The sequence below is a fragment of the Pteronotus mesoamericanus genome, unplaced genomic scaffold (genome assembly GCF_021234165.1).
Source record: "Pteronotus mesoamericanus isolate MK-2021 breed Mesoamerican mustached bat unplaced genomic scaffold, CSHL_Meso_final scaffold_651, whole genome shotgun sequence".
NCBI classification, from domain to species: Eukaryota; Metazoa; Chordata; class Mammalia; order Chiroptera; family Mormoopidae; genus Pteronotus; species Pteronotus mesoamericanus.
Genome location: NW_026555325.1, coordinates 33305340 through 33332348, shown reverse-complemented (window position 1 = coordinate 33332348; position 27009 = coordinate 33305340). Strand labels below are relative to the sequence as shown.

The 27009-nt window shown below is 39.7% G+C and overlaps 1 protein-coding gene across 3 annotated transcripts in view; it reads right to left on the bottom strand.

Moving 5' to 3' along the window:
• The window catches only part of RAPGEF4 (Rap guanine nucleotide exchange factor 4), a 281411-nt gene that overhangs the window by 227855 nt on the left and 26547 nt on the right, over positions 1–27009 (bottom strand). For all 3 annotated transcript variants that reach the window (XM_054562621.1, XM_054562622.1, XM_054562623.1), the window contains exons 2-3: positions 5795–5937; positions 3095–3183 (exon numbers count right to left, since the gene is read on the bottom strand). In XM_054562621.1, the coding sequence (XP_054418596.1) occupies positions 3095–3183; positions 5795–5937 (232 nt within the window). The remainder of the gene's footprint in view (positions 1–3094; positions 3184–5794; positions 5938–27009) is intronic.

Below are 27009 nucleotides of genomic sequence, written 5' to 3'. Positions count from 1 at the left end.
CACAGAAATTCTGCCTGAGTCCCAGCTTTTGGCCTTAAGGCTGCAGCATCAACTTGCATATGAATTGCCAGCCTCTCAGCTGACTCTACAAATTTTGAATTTGCCAGCCCCCACACCCACATAAGCCAACTCCTTAAAATAAACCTCTATCTATGTGTCTCCTCCTGTTGGTTCCATTTCTCTTGAGCACTCTAGTGTAAGGTGCTACCCTGATTGGCTAACCCATCACCCTGATTTGGCCACATGACTAGTGGGCAGAGAGAGACCCAGAGTCCATTTCGAGGCCAGCTCAGGTAGAAATAGCTGCTTGGTTTCTCCTTTTCAAGCAGTTCGCCATGGAAGGAGGTTCAGACATCTTGCTCGTTTTCCTTAGCTTCTTCCTCCCATGTGGATAAAACAATGTCCTGCGCATCAGAGCTGACTAGAAGGCTGAGCCCTCTACCAGGCCACTCTTTGGAGGGCTGGAGGATGTAGAGAACAATGTGCTTTATCACCCTTATGTCTTAGTGATTATACCAATCAATCCAGAAAATCCTGATGGGACGTTGTGGGGTGCAGTACACAGAGAAGGCAGGAAGCCAGTTTTCATATAAAACTAATGCTAATTCCTCACATCTTAAGAGAAGATTAAGCCTAGCTTAGGAAAGTTCTCAGCATTGGGTGCGAGGTCAAAACCACAACCAAAATCTACAATTAAAACTTTGTTAAATTTTTTTTTAAAAACCCACAGCTAGTAACAGCATTACTCAGCTATTGTTAGCTAGGAGCTCATGGTGAGAGATAATTGGTCCAGGGCAATATTCCAAGAGCCCCTGGTCAAATACTATTTTAATACCATCAATATCTCACACTGGCTTTTAACATCTGCTGTGTCAGCACATCATTGCTAATGTGAGTAATAGTCCCTTTGGTACACCTGCTTTGCCTTTTTAAATTATTGTTAGTCTTTCCCCATTCCTCTTCCTTCTCTTTTCCTTTTCTTCTCACCTTTCTCCTCTTTAATTTTCACCTCCTTCCCTTTCCTCTCTTTCCTCACCGTTCTCATTTGAGTGCCTCCCCTCTCTCCATCCCTCCCCCGTCAGGACCACCCGGAGAAGCAGGGCAACGCGTCCTCCTCCAGGCCCTGTGCCCTCTGCCCCGCCACGCAGGCGAGGTCGCGTTAAAGTAAAGCATCAGGAGCGGCTCTGAGCGAAAGGGCCCAGAGGGCACCCGCCGGGACAGCAGTCTGCAGGTAGGATGCGTGCGCAGGCAGGGAACGTGGGGGAACCTGAAAGGATGAGAGACGGCAGAGAGAGCGGGACATTACATGCTTCATCTTTTGAGTCACACAGTGCAGAGCAGTGGCTAAGAGCATACGTTCAGGTGCCAGACTGCTTGGGTTTTAATCTTAGTTCCCCTCATTTCTAGCTACATTACTTGGGGCAGGTTATTTAACTACTCAGGGCCTTAGTGTCCTCATCTATGACATGAGAATGGTAATACAGCTACCTCACGGGGTTATTTGGAGGATTACAGCTGGAAATAAATACCTTTTATGTGCTTAGAACACTGCCTAGCACAGGGCAAGTACCCAAGAAACACTAGCCAGCTCCTCTCAGTGCCGTGGGAAACTGAGGCAGCCTACAAGAATCAAAACCCGCCTCTCACCTTGGCATCTCTGAAACCCAAGAGAAACCTGGCCCTGTGCGAGAGGGGAGAGGGACAGTACCATCAAGGCCAAGGGGCACAGGTCCAGGCAGTTTATAATGGAACTTTTATGCGTTGATGCATAGAAAAAGCATACTATGGGTTAAACAGAACTTTGGCACTGGCCTGACACGCTAACCATCTGTGTAAGTACCGTGTGCTAACCAATCCAGTGGAGAACCACTGGATCTCCACACGCTAACCATCTGTAACAATGGGTATAACACAGGCAATGATATTCCGAACTCCAAATGTCCACCTTACCAGCAATCTTTTGGGACACTTCTACATCTTTTTAGGTGATCCCTGCCTACAACTCCAATGGGTACATAAATTCCCACAAAACTTAAATCTCAAGTTTAGTGCGCCATGAACGTTTCTCACATTTGAGTGTGCTACATATGAAAAAGGTTCAGAAGCGTGTCTTAAACATGGTACTTAGCTATAGGTTATGTGTCCCTTTAACTGTTTCTTTGATTTTTCTTGATAATTCTTTCAGATTTTATAATTTGTCAATTCTCTTTTCCCTGTTTTTAACTTGAATCCTGAGTATGTGGATAGAGAATTTGGACCATTTTCATACTGAAGCTTGACAGTGGCCTGTAGGGGCCATTCTTCTGAGAGTTAAGGTTCTTGGCTCCAAGTGGAAGATCTGCACCTGTCAGCCATGTGGGTTAATGATGGAGTAAGGGGTCGCCACAGGAGGAGACTCTGGGTCCAGTTTTAAATATTCGCAAATATTGTGGGGCAGCGGTGGGGGCACAAAGAAGAATACAAGTTTTATCTTTTAGGATGCCAAGCTCCTCAGAGGTGACTAATGAACGTAAAGGAAGCCGGTGCTGCACTTTAGGGGAAAAAATGTTATTATTGGCCCTCCCACGTTTGGAAAGATGAGGTAGGGAAATGAGGAGAGACTTTAAGGGGGCTGCACTGGCCACATTTCTCCTGCATAGCTGGCCACCTGAAAGGCCACAGGGGATCACTCCCAGGACACAGAAGAGTCAGGAAACCCGCGGGAGGGAGGCTCTAAGGAGAAACCCAGGGAGACCTTCTTCTCCTTCCCCCTTTGTTCCTATTTCACCTTACACAACAGTAACTTATCACATTGCACATGAACTGTTTGCCTTTCCCAGCACACGGCAAGCTCCCGGAAGGCAATGGGTTCCTGCATTTCATGTGCCAACACCGGGCACCATGCTCAAATCACAGAAGACATTCAATGATATGTTTCTTGAATAACTTAATAAAGGAGTTCATCAAACACTGGAACTCCTTAGTATGGGAAAGAGGAGAGGAAAAGGGTTTGAAAATGTAACTTTGATGGCTTAGAAGACAAAGGGATAATGTGTCTGTTAAAAATAATAATACACCCTACATTAAAAAAAAAAAAAAGAATAAGGTATCTTACCTGGTGACTACTGGTCTCAGATACTTTAACATCCAAAGACCCTGCCAGGACAGCATACCAGTTTGTTCCAATGTCACCTTGACGAAATACTGAAAAAGAAACAGTAACGTAACTGTACTGAACATAAGTTGATTTTACTGTATGCCCTTCTAGTTTCTCACTGGTATTGTAAGTGTGACTTGGACCTCACTGAGCTTATGACTCTTCCTCTACTTTTTCAACAAGAACATGATATATTTTCTTTTCCTCATCTATCAACAAGGCTATATCCTCTTTATTCAATATTCTGTGAAGTAAAATGCTATTTAAACATAACTCTTTCATATTTACAGAGCAGTAATAAGGGATGATAACCCTAAATAGTATATGATCCTTTGAATTTAAGAAGAACTGAGTGATGGTCTATGCAATTTATCTTAACTACACTTCAATGTATTATGATTCTTGGAAAATTATTATTCTAGATAGGGTACATATTAACAAGGCTACCTGACTCAACAAAACCAAACCTCTATCCCAATTTCTTAAATCTATTCATATTAAAAGCAACATGTTTTCTAGCATAGACTGTCTCTGTTTAAGCTAAACAGTGAATGATTAAAAAATTGCAATCTGCTTTAAAAGTTTCAGAGATTATATTATCACTATCCATTTTCTTTTTTGTTCTTTTTTAAAATAAATTCATTGCTGTAGGCATTAGGGGTTAACAGGTCTTTGGAAATGACTCTTCTCAAGCATTTCTGAACCTGATTGTGCTTTGTTTTTGGTACTGTCAGAGAGGAAACATTTGAATATTTAGATAGAACCTTAGTTCCCATGTCAGGTTAAGACCAGAACTTGGGAAAGTCATTCTGAAATACTGTGTCAAAAATCTTGTATGAATCCAACAAACCTTTTAAATATTCTAGCTAAATAACCAGATGGAATGATCTGATATTCTAAAAGTCTTTCCATGGTTAAAATCAGAGGTCTAATGACTCAATGAGAAATCACATGACAGCTCAGTAGGCCAGCAGAATTCTGGCAAGGCTAGTGCTTCCTGCAGGAGAGCAGGCCTCTGGGAACCTAAATTAAGGCCGACAAGCTGCTCTAAACTCCCTGCCTAAGACATGCTGTGGAAAGGCGAAGAATGAGGATGGCATCCTACCAAGTGCAATGATAAGCTTAATGGGGAATTGATGAGTTTATAGCCAGCCTCTCCAGTAACTGCTGTTCCTAGCCTTTGTAAGGGACTTATATTAGAGTTAGGGCTTTGCCTTTCATGAACTTTCTGGCCCCAAAACACATTATCATTTGCCAGTCAAATATTAACACGCTATATCATAGAAGATTCATTTTGAAAATGGCTTTAAGAAACAGAAAACAGCCTCATCCTAAAGAAAATGAAGTTTTTGATATCAATAATAATAATACTTGAAAACAGTATGCTTGAATAATTTTTTAATAGAAGTGTGACTGTGTTTGGAGGGTACACATGGGAAAATATCTTGAAGGATACACACAAAGTGTTAATAATAATCTCTGGGTTTGGGAATTATAGGTGATTTTTATTTTTTTGTCTTCTAAATTTTCTACAATGATGTTGTAACAGACCCTGTTGATTACCTATCCAGAATCATGCCCTCCCTTCCTCCTATCTAAATGAACATTATATATACAAGAATTATATACAAGTTTCCACCTTTCTTCAAGGACCAAGTGCTCAGACTAAGAATTTCTTTCCTAGCTCCAATGGGATAATAATGATTAGTCTAATTCAATCATGGTGGTCCCATTATCTTTGCAGTGATTGGTTTAAACATGGACATGTGATACAATTCTGGCCAATGAAACAATACAGGAAATCTGCTGGGGGAATCTGAAAAAGAGACACAAAAAGAAATAGCCCTTTGGCAGGATGTTTTTATATCGGTACATAATGGTTCCATCTGCAGTAACTATCTTAGAACCACTTGGGGGCAAGTCTAAGGGAAAAGCCAGCATGTGAGGCTACATAGCAAAAACAAACAAGATGAGAGGGAACTGGGACCTTAATTATGTCATTGAGCCACCTAATTAACCAACCCTGAAGTCATCCTACTTCAAGACTTCTGGTATATGAGTAATTTATTTTTCCTCTTGTATGAGTAATTCATTATTCAAGCCAGTTGGATGGGAGTTTTCTGTTACTGCACCATAAAGCATTCCAACAGATAAAAAAGCATTATTTTTTTAAATGAGAAAATACTTTTTAAAAAAATGTAGCTAACCCTATAAATTGTTTTACTCTCCCTGCCCTTTATTCAAACCTGGAATAGACAATATCGCTGCGGTTAAATCAAAACATTACTATTAGCATTAGTTAAATGACCTTTTATTTTTATTTAATATTCTACTGGATAACATATTTTGGGGGGCTAGAGAAAATAATTATTTGAACTTCTAAAAATACAGCTGAATTAGATGAATCAGCACGTCCTTCCAACTCCATCTGGAAAGAAGGCTGCCCTGGAAGAACCATTTACTCGCTGTGAACAAAGGAGTTAAGGAAACACCTACATGAAACTGAACAAACAGAGTAGAAGGAAATGTCAATCTAATACCTTCAGTTGAAGCTCAAATATTTGGCACAAATATCGCATGGCTACCAATCCCCACGGGGTAACCATGAAGAAGCACAAACCATACATAAAAGTATACTATTGGAGTTGAATTTCTTACATGTTATTCCTTTTTCCAGATTCTCATAGTAACCACATAAACAAATCTGATGAAGAAGGTTTGGGTGAAATTTCTCAAAAGCTTTAACTTCTTTCAGCCGTGTGAAAATTATGTCCACATCTTCACTAGATCGTTCCAATGGTCTACAAAGAAGAGACAAGGCACAAAAAGCTGTATCACTAAGGATTTATTTGAGTCGAGATGCACTGTTTTAGTAATATTCAAGTTTATGCAACTATCCCAATTACAAGTTTTTCATTGTAAATGTTTACCTACCCCATCACGGGTACTTTGAAGCCTTTGTCAACTGTTCACCTTAAATCATGTTTATTACAGATGCTATGACATTGTCATTTATAATAAGAAATATATATATTTTGTCTTTGCCCACTATTTCTAGCTCCTGAAACTTGTAATCTCCTATATAAGAGCCATAGGGGCATCTTTTGTTATAATATTTGGTCTTTTGTCCTCATTTCCTGAAATGCTTCAGAGCCATGAAGGCGAAATGGGTGCCTTGTTACTCATTACCAGTCCCTTTCAGCTAGATCTGAGTGTATGTTAATGAGGTGACTTTTGCAAAGCTCCTAAGTAACCTAAGGATGGCAGCTGGTTGCCAGTGGTTGGAACTTTCAGCCCCACTCCTCACCCTCTGGGGAGGGGGCTGAAGATCGAGTTCAGTCACCAAAGGTCAATGATTTAATCAACTGTGTCTAAATAAAAAGCCTCCACAAAAGTCCTTGAACTAATTACTGGGTTTGGAGAGCTCCCAGCTTGAATATGTGGAAATTTGGGGAGAACAGTGCACTCAAAGAGAGCATGGAAACTCCACGCCCTTTCTCATGCCCGCCCTCTGCACCAATTCCATCTGGCTTCTCCTGATTTTATCCTTGTATTAAAAACTGATAAATTGTTTCTTTTTTAAATAAAAATTAAAAACTAAACTGTTTTCATGAGTTCTGTGAGCCACTCCAGCAAATTAATCAGACCGAAAGAGGAAGTGGTGGAAACTGCTCTGATTTATAATCCCATTGTTCAGAAGCCCAGGTGACAACCTGGACTAGTGGTTGGCATCTAAAGTGTGGGGGTGGGGCACTCGTGTGGGACTGAGCCTTTAACCTGTGAGATCTGATGCTATCCTCAGGTAGACAGAGTCAGAGCTGAACTGAGTTGAGCTAAATTGTAGGACATTTAGTTGGTGTCTCAGAATTGCTCATCAGGTGTCAGAAGTGTTGGGAGTGTGGTAGTAGAGTGAGAGTGAAGGAAACGCAGGAGGAGTGAGTTTTCCCTTTACAGATGCTATAGCAGGAATCCACCTCAGAGTCATGAATTCACGGTGACGCTTTAGGGTAGTGTTTAGTCCCCTAAAAGCACCAGGATATGGTAAGATACAAGAAAATGCAGATTTTACTTAAAATTGAGGTCACAAACACAAATGACTGCAGGCGGCATTCAGGTAAATTATTTAAGTAAAAAAAATCCAAACATAAGGAAGAAAAATCTATGCTATAAGAAAACAATGAAGAGCACAAAGACAAATGAGAATCGATATTCAGCTTCAGTGTTGGCAATCCTATAGAGAATGGAGGGGATCATAGCGAATGCAGAGATGGGACTGCCTACAGGGAGAAGCATTCAGCTGTTTTCCTTATTGCTGGTTTTCTGTGGAAATGGGGCCCAGATATTGTCAGATCTTCCAGTTGTTCAAGGAAAGTTAGATATTTGTTCACATTTCTTAAACATTATGTAGGTCACACATAAAATATCTATGGACTGGATCCAACTTGTTGACCATGATTTTGTATTCTCTGGATTAAGATGAACCAAAGAACCAAACAAAAAATGGAATAGCTTTTGCATATGATATAAACTATTTTCTTTCTTTTCTTTGAAGAGTTTTCAAATCTATCCCTTCTATTTGTTTATAGGATGATATGATATTCCTTGATAGATATTTCACATTATATAGAAACTATGCAGCCTCATGTGTGCCCAAAGCATTCTGGGATCAGAGGAAATAAGCTACACAAGGATGTAACTGATATAATTAGTTCACACTGAGTACCCATGTGCTCCTATAAATTTACCAGCCTCCATTGCAATTATGTTGGATCCATATTCTAGTCAATATATTGTGAACAAAACTAGGATGTATCACTTCTGAGGTGAGAGTGCTGAGAGCCAGGGGGTGTCTGCCATCTCCCCCTTCCTCCCCAAAACTTTTGGTGGGTATTTGGGTTGAACTGTGTCCTTCCCAAAAGATAAGTTGAAGGCCTAACACCTGGTACCTGTGAGTGTGACCTTATTTGGAAATAGTCTTTGCTGATGTAATTGAGTTAACCAGAGGTCATAGTGGATCAGGGTGGGTCATAATCCAATGACTGGCGGTCCTTATAAAAGAAGGGAAATTTGGACCTAGAGACACTGGGAGGATGGCTGTGTGATGCTGGAGGCAGAGGTTGGAGTGATGCATCTACAAGCCCAGGAAGGGTCTCCCCCTAGAGTCTTCAGGAGGACATAGCCCTACTGACTTCAGATTCTATCTTCCAGAACCATGAGAGAATGAATTTCTGTCGTGTTAAACCACTGAGTATGGGGTATCTTGTTCTGGCCACCCTAGGTAACTAATACAGAAGACATGTGTTTCAGAAGCTATAAACACAAGATGGAGAGTTTATGTCAGTGACGAATAAACCTCCACTGGGTGAAGCTACTGAGATCTGGAGGGAAAGGGGCACCATCCACAGCATCACCCGGACTAATACAGAGGCCAGGGCTACATGTGCCCAGGTCCCAAGGAACTTGGGACACTGTCAGAGGAAGACAGATCCCACCATGAGAGATGAGCATTTTGGAAGACACAGACAGATGACCTGTCAGTTGGGGGAACAACGAACACATAGCCTCCATGAGGTTACTTGGGGGCTCTTCACCTGCCCTGTCACACTATCAGGCGCAAGGATGCTAGACTCAAAGAATACGCCCACAACCTCGGCTAGTCTCCCAATTAACTGTACAAGAAGGGCTTGAATTATGCCTCCTAGGAAGGAATAAGGGAAATCCTGCTGCGCAAGTGCCCAGTTTATGGGACCACCTAAGTGCCTGTAAGAGCAGAGAGGTTTGCAAGCTTTACCAGAGAAGGTGTAGCACCTCTGTATGTGCGTTGTAATGTATCAGCCTCTTCCTACCTGTTGGCACTTTGGAAGGGCTTTATAAACTCCCTAGCTACATTCTCCACGTCCAGGGGCCAAAACTTCATCAGTTACCAGAGGGGTGCAGACCACTTTCGACAGGAGCCTCTGTGTGCCCAGAGGGAAGGTGCTCCAAAGGGCTGTGATGGTCGCAGCCACAGCAACGCGGGCACGAGCCTGCAGGCCCAACGCAACAGCAGCTCTGAAGCCACCACAGGAGGAATCCCAAGGATCACAGAAACTGGAAATTTACTGGACATTGATAAGGTGGACCCTACTTAATTACATAGGAAATGTGATGCATGGCGAGTGTCCTATTTTAGGAAGGCAGACCAGGGCAGCTTATAAACATTTTTTTGGCCCAACACTCTGCAGAAGAGACTGGACTCCAGAAAAAAACATAAAGCAACAGGGAGAAAAACATATGTTCTTCCATATAGTCCAAAACAGGCACACGAGAACTTCAGGATTCACAACCGGATATGGGAGGCCAAGTGATAAAAGACACTTGGAAAGACAAAGTTAATCTGAGATAACCAGGAAAAGTTTGAAACCTCTCTTCCTGATATTTTCTTTGGCCATCCCAAATTAGGTCCTAACAATGTCTCCCATTGTTCAAACATTTCAACCATAGAAACAATGAAAAGCAATGTTATCTGTCATTGCTTTTACTGGGTACTTCAGACAGTGGGGAAAATTCCATTCACCTCATAAATAATACCTCAACTATCCCACCTCTGCAATCTACCATGGGTGATGACCCTCCTGCTGCCCTTCTTCTCCTGAGAATTCATGATTTCGGAATGCCACACAGATTCTCATCTCTGCAGAGGCCATGTGTGGTGTTTCCTTTACAGATCCCACAGTACCCAGTAGAGGGCCAAGCATGCCCTTGTGTGTGATTTTCTACAGTGATCTCAGAACAAACTCATCTTCTCTCCCACCTCTGCTACTGCACCTGCGCTCCTTATTTACATGCATGAAGAAGGCTTGTCCCCCCCCTCCCCATGACATCCAGGTAATTCTACCTGCTCGGTCTCTCAAATCTGTCCTCTCCTCCTAGCCTTCCGGTCACTGCCCCAGCTGAGTGTGAATGAAGAGCACACGAAGCCTGTTTTGGGACAAGAAACTGAACAGCATGGCTGTCCTTTCCCAGGAGACTAGAGTATTTGGGTTCCATCGAACAGTCAGCAGAAGCATTTTTAGCAGGGTAGTGATGTGATTGGATGTGCATTTTGGAAAGATCACCTTGCCTGCAAGTAGAGGCAGGTGGGAGAAAGTAAAGGCCAGCTATCGAGAGGCCTGTTAGGAAGCTCTTGCAGCGTATCAAAGTGAGGAGGCGGGCTTCTCTAATTATAACTCATTCCTTCCCGCTTCCTTTACACTCCCTTAATATCCCCTCTACCTGAGGGGATAGCCAGTCCCCTCAGTTAAAATAACTAAAATCTCCAACCTCAGGGAAATTACTTTCCTTATCCTGTCATCTGATACTTGGGCCCATTTTTAAAATAATTTTCTTAAAAACTTCGCTTTTAAAGCATGTTCAGACAACAGCAAAAAGAATCATTGACAAAAGAAGATACAGTGGCGGGCAAGGTTCGAAGGGACTACAGTGACCCCTTGGGTGTGGGCAGGAGCTGTAATTTGTGTTTAGTCAGTAAAACATGGAAAAAGTGGGGCAATATCACTTCCATGACTCTGGTAGGTATAGGACAAAGGTAAGGAGATTTTGCAGATGTAATTAATGTCCCTTGTACAGCTTAGGAAATGTAGTCATAATATTGTAATAACTATGGTATCAGGCGGGTACGTGGGCCGTCCGCAGGAATCACTTTGCAAAGCATGTGATTTTCTAACCACTGTGTTGTACACCTGAAACTAATATAAAATAGTATTGAATGTAAACTGCAACTGAAAAAGATATTCAAAAATTTTTTAAAAACTTGAAGATCCCTAATCAGTTGACTTTAAGTTAATCAAAAGGGAGATTTCCCCACTCCAGGTGGGCCTGATGTAATTAAGTGAGTCCTTTGAAAGAGGATGGAGGAAGTGGGAGATTCTTTTGCTGGCCTTGAAGAAGGAAACTGCCGTTGCAGGAAGGCTATGTAGCAAGGCGCGTGGGAGGCCCCTGGCTGGCAGCCAGCAGAAAATGGGGACCTCAGAACTACAACCGCAAAAACTGACAGTCCCTGGAGCTTGGAAGAGGTCCCCGGGCTCCAGAAAGAAACACAGCCAAGAAGACCCTGAGCAGAGGATTCAGACAGGCCAGGCTCAGGGTCCCACCTCTTGGAAAGGCGAGATAACAAATGCGGCTGTTCTGAGCCACTCAGCCTGTTACACAGCAATAGATAATACAGACTCGAAGCTATTTTCTCACACTGACTCATTTGCTTATGGCCATATTATGCCCTCATGGAGCTTTTCCTTAAAACATTCTGTCTCATCTCTGAAATCCAACTGATAACATTCTTTTGGCATCTAATTTCATTATTTTATTATTTCACATTTCATGCATGTAAATATTGTCTTCTTGGAGATACTGTCATTCATCTACTCATTCATTCAGTAAATACTATTTGGGTTTTATTTTTTATAAACCACTGAAATCAGTTTTCCTACTTTGTTTTCATTTTTTTTCTTCTCAGGATTCTTCAGCAATTTTGCTCAGGTGACTAATGAGGGGGCGGCCCTCCCCCCAGCAAAGTATTTGCAAATATTGATTATCATATACCTAAATGACAGGTCATCTGAGGGGAGAGATCTCTGTTGGTTTCAGAGTTACTGCACTTCTTTCCCACAAATGCTTATGTGTTATTATTCTGTGCTCTGTTATTACTTAGTGCTTACTCCTGCAGAAGCTCTGAGGAGCCTCATGGGTAAATGGACTCCAACCCCAGCAGTCAGACCTGTGGTGGAGGTTGGGGGAGGGAAATGAGTGAAAAGGAAAGGAAAACGGGGGGCGGGGGGCGTCAGGACTGCTCTCTGCCCGGCTGCCGTCCCACAACCATAAACTCGGCCAGGGAGCGGACAACAGCAACAAACTTAATAGCACTGTCTTCTTGAAGGAGTCTGTGTAATGCCTCATTTCCTCAACTACACTTGTATTTTTTAAAATTTTATTTTAATTATAGTTGGCAGACAATATTATATTAGTTTACCATGTGTTTTTTAAATTTTGAAATATCTTTTGAAGATGAGTAAATTCATTTCAGAATACTGGGTGTCATGTTAACTAAATACATTTGCATTAAAATTACTTTACAGTGTTCATTTTGTTTTAGCAGCAACTTAGTGTTATAAAGAGCTAGTCCCCTCCCCTAATCAACTGTTAAATCTGAGATAATACATGTGAGCTCTATAATTATAAAAGGCTAGAGAAATTATTAATACCATCTCTTCATCATTATCGTTACTAGCCACAAAGACCTTTTTAAAAAAGTATCTAATGAAAGCAATGATTAAAATGCTTAAAAACATGCTAGAATTCTCATGTACTTTTTGAAGGTTTTATAGATAGGTGTACATGTAAGTTTTTCTCCCTCTGTTATAACAACAGTAAGATTTCAAACACTATGTACTTGTACAATCTTGGCCTCTTTGTAATACTATTAATTTTTCAAAAGGCTTTGAAATTTTTGATCAAACTGTTCAATGAAGCAGGTTTTACAAACCCTATTTTACATGTAAAAACACTTGATACAAAGGTTATGTGAGTATTAGTATGCTAAAATCATGTGTATTTATCACACCAGTGATGACATGGATATATCAAAAGTCTTTGTAAATCAAGATGTTTACCACTTATCATGTTATTTTAATTATATGATTATTAACCACTTAGAATACTGAAATGTTTACTCTTTACTAATTACAAGTTTTTCCAACAATGTCAACACAACTCAGAAAAAAAAAATGTGTTGAAAATGCATTCATTCAATCTGTAAATATTTACTGAGTATCTACATGTGTGGAGGCTAAAGCCCCCCAGCGACAAGCAAAGCACCGTCCGTGCACCTAGGAAGGTAAAGCTGAATTAGGGAGAGTTGTATACATACAGTAATTATCAAGCTGAAATGTGGGGAGAAGTACAATCAAAATAGGAAAACAGGGAATAGGAAGTCAGTGTAGGGACAGACATCACTTAGGAATGAAAATTCTACAAAGACTTCATGGAGACATTATTGTAAATTATCCCTAAAATCAGTTCTTTCTCATTTCTCTTTTTATGACTATAGCAACAACACTGTTTGGTCATTTAGTCCTAAAAATGGCCACTCTCCCTAGAGATCTGTTCTACTAGCCTCTTCCTAAGTTTCCTACCCACCAACTACCCTCCCACACACACATAAACACAGATACTCACATATAGACAGAAATGCATACACAAAGATACATATGTACAAATGCACATACACATGTGCATACTGCCAAAGATTCTTTGTTGACCAAACTTTAGTCAGGCTCTTGCACCTTCTCATGGGTCCATCTGTGTACTTCCTTATAAAATCTAATTCTAGCAAGAACCCTGCTGAGTCAGTTTAACCAGAACCCCCTACTGTCAATATCTGACCATTCTCAATATCTGATCGGGTTCTTCATCCTCCACCATCCCCCAGGTGATTTCTGATGGCCCTGGCCTAGCTTCAGCAAGAATCCTGTTAGATCAGTTTAGTAGAAACCCCCTTACCCTTGAAGTTTCTCTCCACTGAACCCCCACCCTCCCTGCTCCTTGGCTATAAATTCCTACCTGCCCATGCTGTACTATGGAGTTGAGCCCAATCTCTCTTCTCCACTGTGAAGTCCTATGGCAGTGGTCCCTATACCTATCACCATGGTCCTGAATAAAGTCTGCCTTACCATCTTTAACAAGTGTTACTTAATACTTTTAAGAAAGTGGAAAAAAAGCAAGAATACTGAGGATGGGCAGTGCGGGCGGAAGAAGAGGTACATTCCCTGACCTAGAACACTGATTTTCAATATTTTATCCTATCCTATCCTGCCTGAGGCGCAGAATACACACCCAAGAGCAGCAGCAGGTGGAAGCATATTGTACCAGGGGACTTTGTAAATTCCTTCCCCTCAAAGGATCAGCTGATTGAAAAATTTCTGGCTTTAAAAGAGAAGTGGTCATGGTACTATGATGGCAGATACTTGCCATGATATGTTTATTTGTCCAAACCCATAGAATGTACAACCAAGAGTGAACCTTATTGTAAACTATGGACTTTGAGGGATAAGTGCAGGGTGGGGCAAAAGTAGGTTTATAGTTGTTCGTGTGGAAAGTAATACAGTAATTAATAAATAATAACACAAGAATAAACTCACAACTCTCCTCACAACTGTAAACCTACTTTTGCAGCAGCCTGTATGTGTCAGTGTAGGTTCACTAGTTGTCGCAAATGCACTGCTCTGGCTGGAGATGTAGACAGTTGGGGAGGCTGTGCAGGTGTGTGGCAGGGGACATGTGAGAACTCTCTGTATTTTTTACTCAGTTTTGCTGTGAACTTAAAACTGCTCTAAAAAAATAAAGTCTTTTTTAAACAGAGGTCTGGCCGCTGTGGCTCAGTTGGTTGGAGCGTCTTCCCATAAACCAAAAGGATGCGGGTGCGATTACCAGTCAGGTTGGGGCGTGTGTGAGGGGCACATGTGGGAGGCAACCGATCAGTGTTTCCCTCCCCCTCTGTCTCCCACCTCTCCCTGTTCTCGAAAATCAATAAGCATGTCCTCCAGTGAGGATTAAAAAATAAATATAGATAGATGATAGATAGATAGATAGATAGATAGATAGATAGATAGATAGATAGATAGATTTAAGAGAGGGAAGTGGTTTATAAACTTATTATGTAGAGATAAGGATTAGGGCCTTTAATTTACTTATTTTAAACCTAGCTATTCGTGGAAAACTGCTTGCATCTTGCTGCCTCTCCAGGTGTTCCTCTGTCCCTCTCCGCTTGTTCCCTCTATCCCCCATCTCAGCACATGCTGTTGGTGCCTCTGCTTGAGGACAACTTGAAGAAACCATAGAATACGTGGATAAAAATGCTAAGTCTGGGATTTGATTTGAAAGTAGTATGTAAGTATGTCATTGAAAAGAGTGATGGTTAGATGACTCACAATAGCCAATATATGGAAAGGAGCTAAATATTCATCAACAGGCGAATAAAGAAAATGTGATAGATAGATATATATACATACACACACAGAGAAATACTTTTCAGTCTTAAAGATGGAAATCCTGCCTTACATGACAACATGGATGAACCTGGAGGACATTATGCTAAGTGACATAAGCCAGGCATTGAAGGACAAATACTACATAATTAGTCAAATTCATAGAAACAGAGAGTAGATAGTGGTTGTGTTGGGGAGAGAGGCGAATGGGAAGTTGCTGTTCAATGAATAAGCTCTAGAGATCTGTTGTACCACATGTGCCTATAGTATAGTTAACAATACTGTATTGTGTACTTAAAAATGTGTTAAGAAGGTAGATCTCATGATAATGTCCTCACTACAGTTTTTTAAAAGAGTGCTTATTAGAAGTCAGGAATATTGACACTTAATCCTGTCACTAACATTAAGTCATTGTGTGATCTGTAATGTGTCTCTAATAAAAGCCTCCTTAGGAATCAAATATCCATTTTCATTCATTTATTCATTCACTGAACAAGGAGCCAGGTCCTATTCTATGACATTCTTATAAGAACACTAACCTTCTTGATGGGCTTCTTGGAAGAACTAAAACTGTAAAACTAAAAATGTGATGCAATATACAATATTGAAATAGTACTAAAACATTGGTAGGTTTCAACACATAACTAGAAGATCCATCTCCTCATTTCTTCTCTAAGATGTCTTTGGTCATTGAAAGGTTCACCCTGTAAATGAATAGTGTCAATTTCAATAGATGCTATCAACATAGAAGAAGTCATATGTTTTTAAAGTGTAGAAATACATACTGACAGAAGTAAATATTGGTACAAACCCTTGGAGGGCAATTTGATAGTATCTACCACAAATTAGAATGCTTTAATACATAATTCTAATTATAGGACTTTTGTAGATATTCTGTATGTAAAACTACATATGTATAAGGATATGATGTAAAATATATTTATATATGACTATAAATAATGATAAATCCATACAATGGAATTGTATGCAAAGTTTAGAAAGAATGAGAAAGCTCTATGGAGATGAAATGATCCAATAATCATCAATAAAAGAACAGGGTTTAGAACACTGTGTATAATGTACTATCATTGACAGGTGGCAGAGAGAAGAAATATATACATATGTTTTTTAGAAATGCACAGAAGTTTGAACAAAAAACTGGAAAGTGGTGTCAGTGGTTACCTCCAGGGAATGAACTAAGTACCTGAGATACAAAAGAGGGAGGGAGACTTGCCCCGTTTACCCAGAGTGAATACACACAGAAATATTTCCAGAATTGAAGCACTTACCAGTTACACTCTTCGTGCCCAGGTTGAGGCCACACCTCTCTTCCCCAGATGACCCCACCGGTCTCCTCACAGCAGGCCCTGCTTCTACCCTTGCCCTCTTCGAGTCACTTCCCCTTGCAGGATTCAGAGCGACCCTTTCCCTGTCTAAGTCAGATCACATCATGTCTCTGCTCTAGCCTCCCGGGGCTCCCCATTGCACTCAGAGTAAAACCCAAAGTTACCCCATAATCTGGGCCCCAGGCCCTCCACTCCAGTCACCTATTTCCTAAGGAGCCTCATTTTCTACGATTTTTCTCTCACTCCCCCTTCTCCATACACACAGGTATCTTGGCTGCACCTTGAAGCCTCTGCCCCATCTCAGAGCCCTTTCAATACCTATCCCTTCAGCCAAGGATGCCCTCTCCCCAGATATCTAAAAGACTCTCCCCCTCGTCTACTGCAGGTCAAAGCACAAGTTCTCTTCTCAGGGAAGCCTACCCTGACCGCACTCTGTTGAACATCATAGTCCACTCAGCAGCACCTTTACCCAACATTCTTCTCTCCTATAGCACTTAATACCTCCAGACGCAATATTTATAATAGTAAATACTTTACTTATTTATTTTGATGATTGCCTCCACTAAAATGTAGGCTCCATGAAGGCAGCGATGTTTTCCTGTTTGAATCCCTACTATATCTCCAGTAGCTTGAACAGTGTCTGACAATAGTAGGTGCCCCATGAACATTGTCGAAAGAATAAATATAGTTTTGTGCCTTTTGTATTTCTACATGTAACTGTATTATCATCAAAAGTTAGTAACATTTCAAAGAAAATTAGGAGATTACTTTTTGGTTAAAAAAACTGCAAAATTTTTGTTGTTTTCTACCACTCTTACAAACCCAGAGTACTAGTATTCTTAGTGAAAAGAATCATTTTGTGTTTTAATGACAGCTTATTTATACACCAAGATGTCTTACAGGGCCCATTTACATTTTCCTTCACATGAGCCCGTTAGCCAATGCTAATTTTCCTCACTAATTTCACAAACTTAGATATTAAAAAAGTGTGATATACTAGTTAAGTATTAAGCCTTTTCTGAAGGTTAAAACCATATGATACATGGAAACAAGGCAGTTCTAAAGCTATATCCCAGAAACAAAGAAGGGCAAGCACAATTTTTTAAAGAGATATACTCAAAGAAATCCATTAAACTCAGCCCAAACTGAAAATGGTACTAAACTAGAATATATAACATAGCACCAGCAACTACAAGAGAGTTTATTATGCTTGTGTGGAAATAATCAAGCTATTTCTGTGGTAACTAATCTCTCCTGCCCCAAAATATTTGTAATAGATATAAATATATTTAAATGGGGGTGGGGAGATGAGCCTAAATTTCATCCTGATTGATTATTAAGAAATAGAAATAAAAATATTGGTATGTAGATGCACTAGGTGGAAACAGATATTTAGAGATTGGGATGAGATTATGGAAGCTTGAGTGTTCAGGCCTCTTGAGGAACTAGAACTCAAGCAGGAGAAGTAAGTAACAGAAGAATTCCAGGGCTCCAGCAAAGGACCCAAGAGGGGACAGAATAAAAAACATTGATTGTCAAAATCAGGATAATTTGGACCTAGAACCAAGGGTTTCTAACTAGAATTTATTTCAACAGCTCATCAACCTATGATTGAACCATACATATTAGCCAAGTGTCAAAGCCCTACCAGTATCTTTAGTTCACTAGTAAAATCATCTCTATATTTAATGCTCCCGATTGGTCACTTAAACACTACATAGGATGGCAATTTATGTTTCTTTTAAATAAAAAGAATTTCCACTTATTTTAAAAAGCTATTATTTCAATATAAAATATGGAGAACTTTTATTCCTGGCCATTATGGAGTAACTGATTCCAAAATAACTCTCCCACAGGAAACAATTTAAAAACTGAACAAAATGCATGAAGGAACTGCTTTCAGAATTGGATAACAGGTAACACAAGACTATGCTTCCAGAAGGAAGGAAAACACAGGAGGCGATCCACATAAGAACCTTGTTATTTTGCTTAGAGATATTTTCTGGAATACAGGTAGGGACGGAGAACCCCAGCAGAGCATGGCAGTCTCACCAGGCTGATGTGGCAGAGATTAGAATTCAGGGATGCTCAGGTGGTCAGAATTTGCAGTGAAGTGAACCAGAGAGAAGAAATTGTTCACAGAAAGAGCCACAAATTCTACCACAAGGGTCTTCTTGAGTCATTGACTGCAAATGTGCAGGCCAATACTCTAGAGAGGCCTGGCAGACAACAGTTCCAGGGGAGTGTAAACTAAATTGAAATTCCAGAGGTCACACAGTGTAGAGTGTCTCTGATAGCCAAAGTAGACAGACCTCACTTATTGCTCTGGACATTCAACTGAGACTTCAAAAAGGTCACGTCAGCCCAAGACCTAGACTTATCTTATCAATAAATGGCTTAAAAATAAGCCTCAATAAAAAGGAAGCAGATTAGTCAGTAAGTTACTGCCTATGAAACAGAAGCTAACAGTCCTTAAAAAAAGAAACAAATCCAGATTCTCAATATAGGATCACAATGTCTAACATATAATCAGAAATTACTATACCTGCAAAGAAAACAGGAAAATGTGGTTCATAACCGGAAAAAGGTAAATAGAAACAGATACAGTGATAACAGATGTTGAAAATACCAAAGACTTTAAAAACAGTTATTATAAATATGTTTAAAGATTTTAAAAGATCAGTGTAAGGAGAATGGATACTTTAAAAAGGAAGCAAATGGAAATTCTAAAGCTGAAAAATACAAAATAGGAAAAGAAAAACAATTACTAGATGGGCATAAGAGTAACCTGGGCACTGCAGGGGGAAAAAAAAATATCAATGTACCTTAAGGCAGGCAGTATAAATTATCTATACCAAAGCATGGAGAGAAGAAAGTTTAAAAAATAATAATAAACAGACTCAATGACTCATGAGACAGTATCAAGAGTTTAATCTACATAAATTTGAAGCCCCATCCAGAGAAAAGAAAGAAAATGAGGAAGAAAAAAACTGAAGAAAAAATATGGCTGACATTTTTTCCAACTAAAAAGCAGTTAATACTTCAAAGAGTCTAAAATGTTATGAAACAAAACTTTTGTTTGACTATGGTAGATTAAAAGTGGCCACAAACATTTTGTCATTATCTCCATAAGAAGTGGGACTTATTTCCTCTCTTCATGAATCTAGGTTGGCCCTATGACCAATAGAATGTACTAGAAGTAATAATTACATGATTTATGTTTAGCACTACCACTAACAAGCAAATTGCCTAACTTCCTGGGGACCAGCTTCCCATATCCAAGAGGATACCACGGGGCTAAATTGTCTTCAAGATTTGGTCTGTCTTTAGAATAGTCTGTGTCTTAAGAGGAATCATATATTGAGCCAATAAATAAACAGTAAATAAATAAAATCAGGGTGTTATGTCAAAGTGTTACCCTGTAATTACTTGGCAGTTTATAACCTATCTTAACCAAAATGGGACAGGACCTTCCATATCTATTGCTAAATAAATAGAACACTCAGGAATTTGGTTGGAATAATGTTCTCTGTACAGTATAGCTGGCTATGGCCTATAAATGAAAGATTATACAGTATTAAATCTTAGCAGCAAAAGATTATTGGTAAACTGAAGATTACTTAGGGCACAGTAGGATGTATTTCTCAAGGTATTGTCAAATTCTCCTTTCTTCCACAGTGCTCCAGCTTTAATAGTGAGTAGACTTAAATAAAACTAGAGTTGGCTAGTAGAGAATATGATTTTTTAAAATAAATTTTTGTTACACTAAAACCTTTTGTCATCATGCCCACCCACTAAGACATTGAATTTTCATAGTTCCAACACTATAAATGCCAGGAAAAACAGATGCTTTGAATTTCATTCTTATATCCCTTCAGAGCATAAAGTGGCAAGAGCAGCCCTCACCAACACAATTTCCAGCACGCCTCACTGCAGAGAATGAAACGCCCCAGGCAGCAACACGATTCGTGCCAAGGACATATGGCAGAGATTATGATTAGTTAGGGATGAAGATTCAATTTGACAGTCTTTCTTTTTACTGTTAGTCATTTTAGTTTTGAAAGTTATCAGAATTAATATTCCAGGCTAGGTAGGTTAGTATATAGAATGCTATAAAAAGAAAGCTGGCCTTGCACATCATTTTAGGCAAGGTTTGAGTTATTACATTCAGCAATTACGACTACCCAAGCAGTAAGATTCCTAGAGAAAGAGTTCCTGAAAGGGCCAGTGGCTGGCCAAAGTCAACATCGGAGAGGGACCTTGTTGTAGTCAGGCATGGTCCATTTAGTAAATAGATATTGTGACTCTCCATCTATGTCAAAGACACGGCTCTAGTTTGAGAGAATGTAACAGACTTTCTAAATGCCAGAAGCTGGTCCACCTCTTGGTCCTGCTGTGACGAACAGAAAGCCGCTCCTCAGGGCCAATAAGAGTCAGATGCTCACACACATCCCAGTCCCAAGTCTCCGAGCATACAAAAAAGGAAAAGATTTCCAGGCAAGAAGATGATGAAACATAAGCAAAGGCAGAGATGTAGGAAATTATAGGCCAGGAGTAGCCAGGAGTTCCAATGGTCTAAAGTTCTAAAGGTTCCTCAAAGCGGAAACTGAGAAATGAGACTGAGACCCCCTGAGAGCAGAGCTGATGTGTGAGCCAGCAAGGGGACAGACTTCATCCTGCTTGTCATGCTGGTCAGCAGAGATCTTAAGGACACTGAGAAAACTCACAGCCATTATTTTGGAAAATTAATCTTCTAGCAGGGAATGAACTGAGGAGAAGGGGGCAAAAGATACGGAGACTAATTAGGGCAGAGCTTCAGGGCTCCATACGTCATACTTTTATAATATCACAAAGACTTCATTTCCATAACACTTACAAAAACATCCACATGCTCATCCACAGGCATGACAATAACCATAAGTCTCTTCTCCTCTGTCCAGTGGCCACTTAGAACTAGTGTGACACTAGGTCCAGTTTTTCCCAAGATAGCCATGGCTTACACTACAGTCCCAGTGAAATTATTAAAAGTGCCACCATTCACTCTCAGAAGTATCCTGGTTTGGACAATAAATTACACACGCACCTTACTTAGATAACCTCTCTCCTTCCCTGCTCTGCAGGTCTCTCCTGGATACCAGGGGTGTGGAGCCAATTTGTAAAACATGCAGCTCACTCCCTCACTTACCATATGTATCAGTGTCCATGTTTCAACAGTTATTATCTTCTGTATGAACATTTTTTAATTTTCCTTGAGAAATGACAGTTTTCTTCACAGATTAAATGTGGACTTTTATTTAACCTTCATTGAAGTCTGTTCAATTGTTCACAATATCACAACTCTATCTACTTTACATCATTGTTAGGAGTTTACTTATAGCCACATATAAATTAACATTTTAGGAATAAGATTTAAGTGTTTCTTTTTAATCCTCACCTGAGGATTTATTGATTTTTTTTTAAGGGAGGGAGGGAAAGAGAGAGTGAGCAAGAGAGAAACATCGGTCACTTGCCTTCCGTACATGCCCTGACCGGGGATTGAACCTACAACCTTCTGATATAAGGAACAAGGCTCCAACCAACCGAGCCACCTGGCCAGGGCTAAAATGTTTTTTAAAATAACACTCAGGAAGGATTACCCTCTCTTAATTATAGAAATGCATTTGGGAAAACATTAGGGCAAAAAATCACCCACAATTACAACCTCCTCAAACATAAGTCATGTATATCTTTCCAATCGTCATCTAGCTAAAACCTGTTTTGTTTTTCAAAAACAAACTATATGTATCATTTAGTGACAACTGTACACTTTACATTTCAGCCTAGAGCCGTGTCTCCCAACCTCTTTTAAAGTGATGGCACTCATAGAAAATTACTGGAATAAGCTGAGGTAGGTCCCCTAGCCCCCCGTGAAGCTCAGGCTACCCTGAAGTCTGAGGGAAACAGCACTGCACTTCAGTGCGGAAGTTCTGGCCAGGGCACCGGTTCTGTAAGTGTGACTGCTCAGGACCCAACCAGAGTTTATTTCCTAAATCCATGGAACAATAGATGTCAACATTCTTCAACTCAACCAACATTCACTCAGTGCAGTGCCTACTGAATGTCACTATGCCATATGCTGTGGATAAAATGTGAACAGGAGGTATTCCCTCTCTTCAAGCTGTGTCCATTCAAATAAGAAATGCCCTTAGGTAAAAGACTATAGCACAACCCAGCGAGCACTATGTTTGGGGAGTTATAGTAAAAATAGCAGGTGGCATTTATTGTGTTCTTATTAGTGGCCAATCAATGTACTTGCTTTACACATACAGGGTCCAGCAGAAGTAACACCTGCTTGGGTGTGGCTGGTAGGGTAATAATATGGGTGTGATAATTTATAGTTTTAATTTGAACATTTCACCTAAAACATCATATGGTGTATTTGAGTGTGATATTATGTTACAGAATTACATGCTTATGATTTTGAAATAAAAAATTGTGTAATAGAAAAGGGGGCGTTATTTGTGCCAGACCCTGTATTAACTTGTTTAATCCTACAATAGTCTTATAGGGTAGGCATTATCCTGCAGATGGGGAAATGGAGGTTGGAGGTGTTTAGTAACTTTTGCCCAACCTACAGTCAGTGGGGGTGGCCCAGACCTGGAATCTTACCCACCACATTTTTAACCAGGGGCCACCTAGAGAGAGCGACTCTGAACTTCTCTGACTGTTGGTTAACTGTTTACTTAACAAAGTAAGTAAACATGGCACACAGAGGAGGAGGACCAGCCCGTGGCAGCCCTCAGCGACGGCTGGACGGCTCCGTTTCCTCGAGCAGTTCAGGCATGGCCAGATTTGCATGCCCTGCTCAGCAAACAAACCAAAGCAGCTGTACATGCACACCGCCACCACCACCAATGCCGACAAAAACTAAGCTTGCATTTAATTAGTGCCACCCTCTTTAAGAGAGTTCAACAATCTGTGGTTAGTCATAGGCACCTTATTAAAGTGGATCTCCTTTAAGAGCATTCTTTGTGTAAAGAGTATGGTAGTCTAGAGTTGCCTAATTTTGCAAATACAAATACAAACTAGCACTTAAATTTGAATTTCAGATAAAGAATTTTTTAGTGTAAGTATATCCCATCGCAATAATAATGACATACTTACATTGAAAGAATGTTATCCTTTCATTCAAATTCAACTGAATATTTTGTATTTTATCTGGAAAAAGTAGTAAGGCTAATTTTCTCCATGTCTTATTTTTGTTGTTTTAGAACCTCTTATAGATTGAAGCCCCAAAACAACTGCTTCGAAGTCTCACAGCTTAGCCTAGCTCCAGCTCTCCCTGCTTCACAATATAATGATTTGTTCTACATTTACACGCAGGAAATGGGAAAGGTGAGCCAAAGCCTATGTTCCTCGCCCTTGTATGAGCTTCGCAGGGCACTTGCACATCATCCCTGGTGGCATTCAGTACTGCCTGAGAATGCCAGGAGAGCTGCAAGTTAAACAAGGCATTTCTACCCAGAATGTAACGTTTACAGAAAGATTTTTGAGAAGAAAAGTTTTACAGTTTTGAATTTTTAAAAAAATTTACCACATGAATATCCTGGTTTTCCATCTTGGCTCATGTCAAGTTTTTGCATGCAAACCAGTAGGTCATAAATATTTTTATATGCAGTAAAAATATTGCACATTTGCTACATTGCAGTTACATGGGAATCCCCAGCCTCAGCACTGCAGTGCAGAACAGTGAGCAGTGTCTCTGGTGAGAACTGATTACACTAACGTCACCAACGCGTCCAGCTGGCACTCTTCCGCCCAAGTGTTCACGCCAGGAAGTGTAATTTCTTGATGAATCCATAGAAGCTTTTTCTTTTCTTTTTTTTTTCCCCTTTCGGCTGTAAAAGAATCTACTCACTCCCACAAACTACTTCCTGCTGGAATTGCTAAAAAAAATGTGATAAATCAAATGTTTTGTTTACAAGCATGAGACTATATAAATAGTTCCATTTTCTGTTTTAGTGAAAGTCCCTATAACAAACACCAATCAAAATTAAGAGTTTTTAAATAATAGATGTATTTTTCCTCTTTACAATCTAAAATAGCAAATGTATTTCTTGTATGAATGACTGCTAGAGCATTCATTCATTCAAAGACTTGAGCTCCCTGACTTTAATAGCTCCCAAGGTTTTACCTGGTAGAGATTTGGACCTGTCTGTGCACATGAAGCACACACATTTTGTCCTAGTCAATAAAAAACCCCATGCATCAAAACAGCATGAATCACTGAAAACCATAGCACCTAGTGTCAGCCTTTAAGCTTCCTGCACTGAACTCTGCACTGAAGATGCTGGCAAACCCAGGCCGCAGGCAGTTGTTTGATGGTGCATGCGAAATTAAATCTGCAAAGCATAGAATGTGTTTCTATTTTATTTCAGATAGAGATTTTATCTATGTGGAGATACAAATGAGCCCAAATCTTTTTATATCTTAAGTGGGAAAATCCTGAACTATAATTGTACAAAACTATGACTCTTATAATAACATCCAAAAGCCAATTACACACATTTTGAAGGAAAGTTGCCAGAATTTTTTTTTTTTTTTCTGTAGCTAAAGACAGTAGGCTTGGTTCTAAGCAGGGTGAAGAAGAAAGAAAGAAAAGAAAGAGAGAAAGAAACGAGGGAGGGAGGGAGGGAGGGAGGGAGGGAGGGAGGAAGGAAGGAAGGAAAGGAAGGAAGGAAGGAAGGAGGGAAGGAAGGAAGGAAGGAAGGAAGGAAGGAAGGAAGGAAGGAAGGAAGGAAGAGAGAGAGAGGGAGGGAGGAGGGAGGGAGGGAGGGAGGGAGGGAGGAAGAAAGGAAGGAAGGAAGGAAGGAAGGAAGGAAGGAAGGAAGGAAGGAAGGAAGGAAGGACGGAAGGACAGAAGGAAGGAAAGAGAGAGAGAGAGAGAGGGAGGGAGGAAAAGAAAGCAGGGAAGGAGGGAGTGAGGGAGGAAATGCAGAAATTACGTGTAGCTTTCTTTGAAGATGGTTGCAGGATAGTCTTGGAGGTGGAACCTATAGAAGAGAAGAAAATGTAATAAAAAAGTTCCCAATGGCTATGTCCAAATCTTTTGGCCAAGAAAAGAGGTAGAAAAGCTGAAAAGGTGCTCCTGTCAAATAATTCTATCAAACAACAAATTGTACTGTGCTCAGAAAACATGCTTGAACTGGCTGAAAGGCAGAAATTAATATGACTCTTCATCAAGCTGTTGGATAAAAGCAAAAAGAAAAAGAATTTCCCCCAATACTTATAATGGTATATATTAAAGATACATATATCATAAAAACAAACACATGAACAAACAAATAAAACTTGGTCATGAATTTTCAATAGCATATACCTTTTTTTCCTGCTATCTTTAAAAAGTGTTTTAAAATAGAATTTTTGGGGATGACACTGGTTAATAAAATTATGTAGATTTCAAGTGTACAATTCTATAACACATCATCTGTGTTCCATATAATATCAGTCCAAAGTCAGGTCTTTTTCCATCACTATTCATTCCCCTTTTAGCCTCTTCTACCTCCCCACCCCACTTACTCTCTGGTAATCACCATACTGTTGTCTGTGTCTAGGAGTTGCTGTTTTTGTTTGTTTGTTTGTATGTTTTTTTTTTTGCTTAATCCCTTCACCTTTTTCACCCAGCCAAACCTCCCTTCCCTCTGACAGCTGCCAGCCTACTCTCTCAACAGCATATATCTTTTTTCTGTTTTTCAACAGCATATCTTTTTTTTTATTTATTGACTTAATCATTTTTGAATGGAATACAAACTCCCAAAATACACCTTTGATGATTATTTTAAAGTCATTACCATTTACATAGTTTGAATTTTTCCAGCATTTAAAGATATTTCAATGATAGAATATCATTACTTATTCTTACAATGCCTTTTGAACTGCCCAGGAGACAGGTATGCTTATCTAATAGTATAGTAGTCCTGTTTTTTTCTTATACTTCATGACACATTTCCGTGAAGGTTGAATAACAAAGCACGAGGTCACCTGTGTAAGCACCTAGAGAAAACAGTAATTACTTCCCCAATGGTAGAGCCAGGCTATCATTCTGAAAATCAGAATAAAAATTAGCAAAAATTTATCACCTGTGAGGAAATGCGTGGTCAATAGAACTTTTAATAATGTAGGAAGATGGAGATAAAATTTACATAATACATATTATATGCATTATATAGACATTTAATCACATTTTAATGAAAGTCCTTCTACTTGTACTTCATTACATGTCTATTATATGTAAGATAATTATAATTTGTAAATATAGGAATATATTTATTAAATGGTTACTATGTGTAAATCATTATAAGATGTTTATTTAAAGTATATAAAAATGTAAAATTGAAATATGCTAGAAGTAAATTTAAGTGTTCCCCATTATAATTCTCCTCACCATATAAAAAGATTTTTTCCCCTTTTCAATAAAATAGTAGCTATTTAGACTCCTTAATAAAGCAAGATTAGGGTAGGAGATATT